This window comes from Argopecten irradians, chromosome 7 (genome assembly GCF_041381155.1).
Source record: "Argopecten irradians isolate NY chromosome 7, Ai_NY, whole genome shotgun sequence".
Lineage (NCBI taxonomy): Eukaryota > Metazoa > Mollusca > Bivalvia > Pectinida > Pectinidae > Argopecten > Argopecten irradians.
This window is the reverse complement of record NC_091140.1, coordinates 36,492,795-36,503,505: the sequence shown is the minus strand read 5'-3', so window position 1 is coordinate 36,503,505 and position 10,711 is coordinate 36,492,795. Positions and strand designations below refer to the sequence as shown.

The 10,711-nt window shown below is 35.3% G+C and overlaps 1 protein-coding gene across 1 annotated transcript; it reads left to right on the top strand.

Annotated features, from left to right (window-relative positions):
* The first annotated feature begins 666 nt into the window (after positions 1 to 666).
* Positions 667 to 3,663, top strand: LOC138326925 (C-type lectin domain family 4 member M-like). The gene is made up of 4 exons (XM_069272900.1): positions 667 to 1,336; positions 1,797 to 1,879; positions 2,462 to 2,549; positions 3,363 to 3,663. The coding sequence occupies exons 1-4, from the start codon at positions 1,243 to 1,245 to the stop codon at positions 3,578 to 3,580; spliced, it is 483 nt and encodes a 160-aa protein (XP_069129001.1). The 5' UTR covers positions 667 to 1,242; the 3' UTR covers positions 3,581 to 3,663.
* Positions 3,664 to 10,711: the final 7,048 nt, after the last annotated feature.

Below are 10,711 nucleotides of genomic sequence, written 5' to 3'. Positions count from 1 at the left end.
GCAAACCACTTCAAAGTACTCAAAGTGCTCAAGTATATGATTATTAGAGATGATAAATCTACCATTTGCTTCCACACATTAAGAGTGAATTCATTATTCATTTTAGAAGACAGGTTCAATTAGGTTTGCTGATCAGTTACTACGTAGATTAAGGTATACCAAGCTAGCATTGCAGATGTCTAAGGTAGATGATACATGACTTTGAAGGGACTCGGTAGTATGTGAGCGATAGCCTTAATACACTAATGAAAATATCAAATATGAGACTTTGGATTTCATATTTCACTTGTTAATTGACATTCCGGTAAGATCATGTTCGGAGGTTTACTAGCTTTTGTCATTTTGTTGGCATCACTTTTTCTCTCCACTGTATTAAGCCTTTGTACGAGTTATATACACGTCGACCTGGACCCCAATGTATATCACAAACCATTTCTTCACTTGGAAACCATTGGGGTGGCACAGTGTATGAGGTTGTGTAAGCGATACCGAATGTGTAAGAAAATCCACCACAACAGTGAACAGCTTACCTGTGATCTGATGATGGTATATGCTGAAGAAGGAACCATGACGTCACTATTAGATGTAGACAATGCACAGGTAAGTCTACCATATCACTGCTTTTGTGACGTATTTCATTGGACAAATTATAATGATTCAAGAAAAGGTGTCATTGCATGGTCAACCATCACATTGTATATCAATCATAAAATATAAATAACATTACATATTTAATTCCATGTATACCCGTGTAGTTTCAAACTTTTCTATTTAGGTGTAAAATTTAGATACAGGGGTCCTTTCATTTCTTTGATGTTGTAACCTCATCTTAGGCCATCAGTAAATACTTTCTAATGTAATTAATAGTTTTAAGAGTTTTTTGATGTTTTTTTTTTTTTTTTTTTTTTTTGAGGGGGGTGGGGTGGGGGGTGGAGGGTGTTTCGGAAATATAGGTTGCCTTAAGAGAGAACAATATGTGCTAGTTTATATGTAGGGAATGGTCCAGTAACTAGGAATAATCTCCTTCTGCTAGTCACTATACTAACACTGTCCTGATTCCCAATATGAGATCACATTTCTTACACATAATTTATTTTAATCAGAAGAGTTAAACCTGAAAAAAAACAAGCGTAAGTTTCGTGAGTTAATGCCTAGCGATATATTTCTTTTAATTAAATTTCGTGATTTGAATTCATGTAGTTCTACTGAATTCTTACATGTGTTGATATTTCGCGGTTACAGATGGGGGATGTTGGCTGTTTCCAGCACAATTGCTCAGATGCGGAAGTTTGTGTAGATATGAAGATTGGAGATCACACTTGTCACCATGATCTAGGTAAATTTAGTCATGTTGCTAGTACACAATTGATCTGATATCCATATATCCAAGGCAAAGTTCTACAATACCTATCCATCAACATTTGTCTTTTCGTTGTGTCTTAATGCTTGAGCACGATTTGGAATACATAACTTCATGAGCACCAGTGCTTACCATAAAATTGCATGAGACAAAATACATCAAGAAGAGATAATCAGATAATACGATCTACCAATGATATTTATAACTGACCTTGACTGAATAAAACATGATATACACTTCCAAATGAACACAAGCAAAAACTACAAAGTAAGGCAACACAAATACTGTGCCTTGGAAAGACGGAATCTGTTTTTATTATTATAGAGTCTTACCACCATCAGCAACCTATTTAGAAGTCACGGAGAGAAACGAAGGGAAGATTAGAATGTGTTTAGGTAGTGCTGTCTGTGTAACTTCTTCTTTTTCATCATTCTAGACGTATGTCCTTCTGACGAATGGGTTCCTTTCAACGGTAAATGCTACTATTTTGATAGTACAAGACCTCTGGATGAAAATGCCGTACGTATTTCGTTATTTTGTTGAATACCAGGTTTGAACAAATAATAATAACAACAACAACAAAGATTGATATTTAAATGGAAAGAAATAGTGATCAAAAGATGTCATATCTCAACAAAAGAAAAGTGACGATGTTTCAGAAGGAGGAGGAGTTAGTAAAAATAAACAATAAAAAGATAATAAAATACATACTTAGGTGATCAAATAATTAATAGATAAAAGAAACCAACTAACTTCAATGTTATTGTAACACAAATCAAATTAGAAATTTGCATTCTTATACGAAAAATTGAAATATAAAACGTAACTAGTGTCATTATTTTTATATTGTTGTGTTAAAAGGACCTTTATTGATTTTAGATTGATATTTGCTGCATTTAAACTGTTTACAAGTACATACTAGTAGTTCAATAAGTTATTAAAATACTACAACTGTAGCAATTATTGTGGGTTTTTTTTTAACCCTTATGGGTTGTACGAGACATTGTAAAGTAAATGAATGGTTTAATGCAACTCATTTTTATTACTGCTATTCGATTTAATGATTATACAAATAACCTTAATTACTTTATCCCCAAAAAGGAACTTTGTGAGGGCATTGATGCCGAGCTTATCAGGGTTGACAATGAAGAGGTCGATTCCTTCCTCAGATCTCTCATTTCAAGACGGGGTAAGTTTACCAATAATTAATTATGAGTGTTTAATATGGAGTTAATTTCGTGGGAGTTATTATTAAAAAGTAACAGATTAGCCTTTGAAATATAACTTCCTCGTCTGAAATAAATTTCATATCTTTTCGACGGCCGGTAGCATCCGAACCTGACACAATTTGGATAGTAGGTGATAACAAATGCCATTTATGAAAACATTTTGCACCTAGATTTCGGTTTGATGCTATTTTCGCGATAATAGCACAGAAAAAAAGGGAAAACATTCACCTGTAAAGTCCCATAAAGGCCACCGCGCAAGGGTCACGAGAGACTATCTTTTTTTTTTTTTTTATTTCTCCGGGGTATGAAAACAATTTTGTTTGGAAACTGTGAATCAGCGTCGCAGATTCTTACAAACGTTTACAAACAAAATTATTTTTCTTACCCCGTTGGAATCTTTAAAAAAGTGACATCAATACTTATAATCAATGATTTAGACTTTTTGATGAAATAAAATACGTGTTAAAATAAGATTAAATTGGTTTTTCAAATAATTTTCTCAAATCAATACACAACGTCATTGTTTCTATTGTGACATCATTGTAAAATTGGGGTTTCGCGCCATTCTATTTTTTTTTTCATAGTGGTATGCAAAAAAGAATTGGCCAATCAGAAAGCCAGATTTAGTAATGAAAGAAAAAAAATAAATATGAGAGTAAGTCGTCTACTACAAACCAACGAACTAGTATTATGTTTAGAAAATAAACTTTTCCCATGTATTCATAAAAATGTGGAGATATACATTGATGGTATACATACCTACTATTTCACAGGTTTGGGGAGAGTGTGGATTAGAGCCAATGACAAGGATGTGGAGGGGGAATGGGTTTGGGGACCTGGGGACCCCGTGTCATTCACCGGATGGTACAATGGCGAACCTAATAGCTCGGGCAATGAAGACTGTGCCGCCATCGACCTTTTCGGTTGGCACGATTACCCGTGTTGGGTTGATTATCACAATTCAGCATGTGAAACGTCATATAACATCTAACCGTTATTTACATACACCACACTGGAGCCGTGAATGATGACTATCGCCATACTAAAGTCTACAGAACCTTTACAATACTAGATATATACTTCTACAACATAACAATCCTTGGATAACGCCATAATATTATAAACGTGCTTATGTTTATTTTAGTGATTTTCACACTGTCTTTGAAGCGCTATTTCAACTAGGGCGTCAATTTTTGTATAAGGGTATTACCGGTATTGGAACAGCGATCCATGCATATAAATCTTAATTTGCAGTAAGACTGAATTACCTACCTTAGAACCAATTCTCTCCGCTAGACTGCGTTTATAAATACTAAGACAGACTAGGGCCACCATTTTGCAATCTCTCCCAGGGTTCATTGCGGTCCCCACTTTCATCTCTATCAACGGCTCATAGACCAATTTCATTGAAATACAGATAATTATAACCACTCCGTTCAATAGAGGATCTGACAACACCCCATAATGGGTCATGTTCAGATGAAATTTATCTTCAAGATTTTCTAGGCAGCAATTTGATTGGCCATCTCCAAAGGTCACCTAGACATGACCCCTTATGGGATGTTGTCAGATCCTCTAATTCAACACAGTGATACTAAGGATCTGTATTTTAATCAAATTGGCTCTTAGGCTGGCCGTCTGTTGACCTCGGGTCAAAGAATATTACGTCATGACGATTGTTTAATACATTGGGCTCCTTTATATATGACGTCACAGTGATTGTTTTTGAGACAGCGAACGTTGTATGCAAATCATGACTATTTATCTACAAGTAAATATAGTGTATCTACAAGGGAACCCATTATTGTTTAGTTTCATATTGAATATAAAGTCAGAACTGACTGTCGTTTACGTGAAAATGATACATAAGGAAACTTACAATAGGTATCAAAGAATTTAGTCTGTGTCCGAAATACGTGTTTCAAGAATCTTGAAATTTCCGCAATGCACCCTGGGAGAGATTGACTATTTTGGTCCAGATCCTGACCTTGTGAGCTTTGATTGGTCAATGTAATCAACGAATAGTTGGGATCATTTAGACCCGGGATTCCCTTCTGTTTACCATTGCAACGAGGTGGAAATGAAGTTCGATATTGTTAAGGAAGCATTCAACATTAAAAAAGGTATATGATATAGTTTACGAACGTTAACATTTAAATTTAATGACTAAATAGCCGTTCATGTATAAACGCAGGGACGAAAACCTACGACAGACAATTCAGTCTAAATTGACAGTTTTTCGCTTTTGCACTAAAATTTGACTACACTGATATAAGAACGTTTACAGTAGGTATATATGCAGTGTTCAGAACGTTTTGGTATTACGTCATTAATGTACTAGAAATCATTTCAAATGTAAGCTGAATGCTAGATCATATTCAGGTCTTTAGATGATGACGCATTTCATTTGAAATATTTTCATTTCATTCAAATGAATAACTACCGATTTATGTTCGTAAGAGGCCTTATAGGGCAAAATCACTGTGTAAGCCAGACGAAATGTCTTATGTATATCTAAATAGATGAACATTGTGTGTGTTTTGAAATAAATTTTCTCAGTTTGACATGCATTGTTCCCGCACTCTTTATTATGGTCATTAGAAAGGTGACAATGATCTGTCTTTTCTGGTAATACACTGAGGTTCAAATTCTTTAGTCCATTATATAAAAGTGTCTTTGACATTCTGTACTTAATGCAATAAGTAAAGAAACTGTATTAAATAGAAAAAAAAGATAAATGTCCATTGAATATAGATGCATAAAAGGCAGCTAAGTATTTAGCTTAATTAATGCATCGGAAACACCAATACAAGTTTTATTTTATTAATCTTTTGTAGAATTTGTTTGTGTTAATAATGTTCTTTTCTTCAGCATATAGACTAATTCGAGTTATGCCCCCTTGTATGGATTTTACATTTTGTCGGTACGAGTTATGCCCCTTGGGGATAGAGGAAGGGCATTTGATTGGTCAATGTGTCCGAAAGGGGTCCCAGACCCCAAATATTTCACCAGAACCCTAAGCGTCAGGCAGCCATATTGAAATTTTCCTCCTCAACAGTTTTAACCTGCTTTGAATTTGGCTTTTAGACTTTAATTTTGAATTCCCGCCTTTTCCCACCCTATAAGTTTTTTTTTTATTTTTTGTATATCTCACAACGGGCTAAACGGCGGTTTTTACTTTGTAAACCCCACATTGGCTTTTTGGTTTATTTAATTCTTGAAGCAAATATTGTTTTATGTGTATTTCACATAAATTTTGTCATGTACAAAATGTATTTTATTGATTATCATTTGCTGCTGATTTAATAAATACCCTGTCACCCTCTGTGAGGGTGGCCTTATTCATTAAATATGGTTGTTGAGTTGTTACTTGTAAGTGTATAGATGCATAAAAGTTGGATAGTGAAAGTGGTGTAATTGTACTTTTTGTATTCATCAAACTAATGTTTATCTAAACATCTAAATATGATGAAAACTCGACTGGAAAGTACCGCTATGTTACATTTAAGAAAATATTATGCTTATGAAAAGGCAGAATGATCAAATTGCAATTTATTGCTCAAGTGCGTATTAAAATTACATATACTTTTTGATAATCAGCTCTACAAACTAATACACAGCTGATTTTTAATTTATTGTGTCATGTAGAGTACCAAGCCTGCTTTGTTCTCACAACATGTGGAAATTGAATTTGTTCTACGTTTTTGTCAGGCATTACGTTGATGCGCTACCTTTGTATAACTTATATATAATTAGTAGACTGTACCTATATTAAGCTCTTGTTGTGTTTGATAGATTTGCCTCAGATCAATAAAACAGGATTTTATTATCATCATACCACCTGCATCATGATTATTACATTTAAATACAATTACTGTGACGAACTACCATTTGATCTATTTACAAAGATCATCAGTATTAAATGTAGCTAGATCGTTCTCGAACAGAGCACGGAATTTCCATCCAGCAAATAAAAATTGCTGTCTAACAGACCTCCGCTTTAAAGAGAGCAACCAACTAAATAATTTTACATAGACCACAGTTTTAAACTTTGTTAAAGTTTTGTACTGTATTATTAAAACAAAGGAATATTAGTTAGCTACTGTGTTCTATAATTAATGTATATGTTCTCATATAACACTAGATAGAAAAAAAAAGTTTGGGTCCTTCTGCTCAAACTCCAACCAAGGTAGCTTTATTGAAATCAGGCGCATTTTGCACTAAAAAATCCTGAAATTCTAATATTTTACCTATTCATTAATATGACTATACCCAGTTCTGAAACCAGAACCAAGTTGGTGTATGAGCTAAATGGAAAGAGTTTTAGCAGGATTACGACTCTTTGATGACTGCATTGGAGGAGCGCTTCTCTCCACCTGACCAGACAGAGCTATACCGCGTAAAGCTAATGGAAATAAGGCAAAGGGCTTCAAAAAGACTGCCTGATCTAGGACAAGCAATTAGGAAGCTGGTAAAGCTGGCATACTCCACAGTGCCCAGTGATGTACGGGAGAGTCTTGCTAAGCAGCATTGAGCGATTCTGACATGAGAATTCACATCAAACAGTCCTCGCAATTTGACCGATGCAATCCGGTTAGCAGTGGAACTCGATGCATACAACCATTGTGAGAAACAACATAGAGATGGACCTAGTTTCCTACGTGCCACAACTAATTAGGCAGGGACCAGCGTTTGTGAGGACAAAGGGACTGGCGCAAGCGATGGTAGTGCTATTACCAAACAAACTGAGTCCAGTGAGATGGTCAAACTGTTGGAAGACATTCAGAAAGTTCGCCACACTGGAGACCGATTTTCAAAAATGAAAGAGAAGAGACACAGACCGAGTGGAAATAACTGCTACAATTATAAGAATGAAGAACATTTCGAGCGGGATTGCCCACAGCTTAAGAAAAAGGATAGCCGACCAGCAGCGAGTAGGAGTGAGGCGTAGGAAGAAGCTATCCAAAGCTTCAATTGGTGCCTTTGCAGCAGCTGGAATGTATATAGAAGCAGATGTATATGGATCCAAGGTGAAACTCTTGGTGGACACTTTTCCCATGTATTCATAAAAATGTGGAAATATACATTGATGGTATACATACCTACTGTTTCACAGGTTTGGGGAGAGTGTGGATTAGAGCCAATGACAAGGATGTGGAGGGGGAATGGGTTTGGGGACCTGGGGACCCCGTGTCATTCACCGGATGGTACAATGGCGAACCTAATAGCTCGGGCAATGAAGACTGTGCCGCCATCGACCTTTTCGGTTGGCACGATTACCCGTGTTGGGTTGATTATCACAATTCAGCATGTGAAACGTCATATAACATCTAACCGTTATTTACATACACCACACTGGAGCCGTGAATGATGACTATCGCCATACTAAAGTCTACAGAACCTTTACAATACTAGATATATACTTCTACAACATAACAATCCTTGGATAACGCCATAATATTATAAACGTGCTTATGTTTATTTTAGTGATTTTCACACTGTCTTTGAAGCGCTATTTCAACTAGGGCGTCAATTTTTGTATAAGGGTATTACCGGTATTGGAACAGCGATCCATGCATATAAATCTTAATTTGCAGTAAGACTGAATTACCTACCTTAGAACCAATTCTCTCCGCTAGACTGCGTTTATAAATACTAAGACAGACTAGGGCCACCATTTTGCAATCTCTCCCAGGGTTCATTGCGGTCCCCACTTTCATCTCTATCAACGGCTCATAGACCAATTTCATTGAAATACAGATAATTATAACCACTCCGTTCAATAGAGGATCTGACAACACCCCATAATGGGTCATGTTCAGATGAAATTTATCTTCAAGATTTTCTAGGCAGCAATTTGATTGGCCATCTCCAAAGGTCACCTAGACATGACCCCTTATGGGATGTTGTCAGATCCTCTAATTCAACACAGTGATACTAAGGATCTGTATTTTAATCAAATTGGCTCTTAGGCTGGCCGTCTGTTGACCTCGGGTCAAAGAATATTACGTCATGACGATTGTTTAATACATTGGGCTCCTTTATATATGACGTCACAGTGATTGTTTTTGAGACAGCGAACGTTGTATGCAAATCATGACTATTTATCTACAAGTAAATATAGTGTATTTACAAGGGAACCCATTATTGTTTAGTTTCATATTGAATATAAAGTCAGAACTGACTGTCGTTTACGTGAAAATGATACATAAGGAAACTTACAATAGGTATCAAAGAATTTAGTCTGTGTCCGAAATACGTGTTTCAAGAATCTTGAAATTTCCGCAATGCACCCTGGGAGAGATTGACTATTTTGGTCCAGATCCTGACCTTGTGAGCTTTGATTGGTCAATGTAATCAACGAATAGTTGGGATCATTTAGACCCGGGATTCCCTTCTGTTTACCATTGCAACGAGGTGGAAATGAAGTTCGATATTGTTAAGGAAGCATTCAACATTAAAAAAGGTATATGATATAGTTTACGAACGTTAACATTTAAATTTAATGACTAAATAGCCGTTCATGTATAAACGCAGGGACGAAAACCTACGACAGACAATTCAGTCTAAATTGACAGTTTTTCGCTTTTGCACTAAAATTTGACTACACTGATATAAGAACGTTTACAGTAGGTATATATGCAGTGTTCAGAACGTTTTGGTATTACGTCATTAATGTACTAGAAATCATTTCAAATGTAAGCTGAATGCTAGATCATATTCAGGTCTTTAGATGATGACGCATTTCATTTGAAATATTTTCATTTCATTCAAATGAATAACTACCGATTTATGTTCGTAAGAGGCCTTATAGGGCAAAATCACTGTGTAAGCCAGACGAAATGTCTTATGTATATCTAAATAGATGAACATTGTGTGTGTTTTGAAATAAATTTTCTCAGTTTGACATGCATTGTTCCCGCACTCTTTATTATGGTCATTAGAAAGGTGACAATGATCTGTCTTTTCTGGTAATACACTGAGGTTCAAATTCTTTAGTCCATTATATAAAAGTGTCTTTGACATTCTGTACTTAATGCAATAAGTAAAGAAACTGTATTAAATAGAAAAAAAAGATAAATGTCCATTGAATATAGATGCATAAAAGGCAGCTAAGTATTTAGCTTAATTAATGCATCGGAAACACCAATACAAGTTTTATTTTATTAATCTTTTGTAGAATTTGTTTGTGTTAATAATGTTCTTTTCTTCAGCATATAGACTAATTCGAGTTATGCCCCCTTGTATGGATTTTACATTTTGTCGGTACGAGTTATGCCCCTTGGGGATAGAGGAAGGGCATTTGATTGGTCAATGTGTCCGAAAGGGGTCCCAGACCCCAAATATTTCACCAGAACCCTAAGCGTCAGGCAGCCATATTGAAATTTTCCTCCTCAACAGTTTTAACCTGCTTTGAATTTGGCTTTTAGACTTTAATTTTGAATTCCCGCCTTTTCCCACCCTATAAGTTTTTTTTTTATTTTTTGTATATCTCACAACGGGCTAAACGGCGGTTTTTACTTTGTAAACCCCACATTGGCTTTTTGGTTTATTTAATTCTTGAAGCAAATATTGTTTTATGTGTATTTCACATAAATTTTGTCATGTACAAAATGTATTTTATTGATTATCATTTGCTGCTGATTTAATAAATACCCTGTCACCCTCTGTGAGGGTGGCCTTATTCATTAAATATGGTTGTTGAGTTGTTACTTGTAAGTGTATAGATGCATAAAAGATGGATAGTGAAAGTGGTGTAATTGTACTTTTTGTATTCATCAAACTAATGTTTATCTAAACATCTAAATATGATGAAAACTCGACTGGAAAGTACCGCTATGTTACATTTAAGAAAATATTATGCTTATGAAAAGGCAGAATGATCAAATTGCAATTTATTGCTCAAGTGCGTATTAAAATTACATATACTTTTTGATAATCAGCTCTACAAACTAATACACAGCTGATTTTTAATTTATTGTGTCATGTAGAGTACCAAGCCTGCTTTGTTCTCACAACATGTGGAAATTGAATTTGTTCTACGTTTTTGTCAGGCATTACGTTGATGCGCTACCTTTGTATAACTTATATATAATTAGTAGACTGTACCTATATTAAGCTC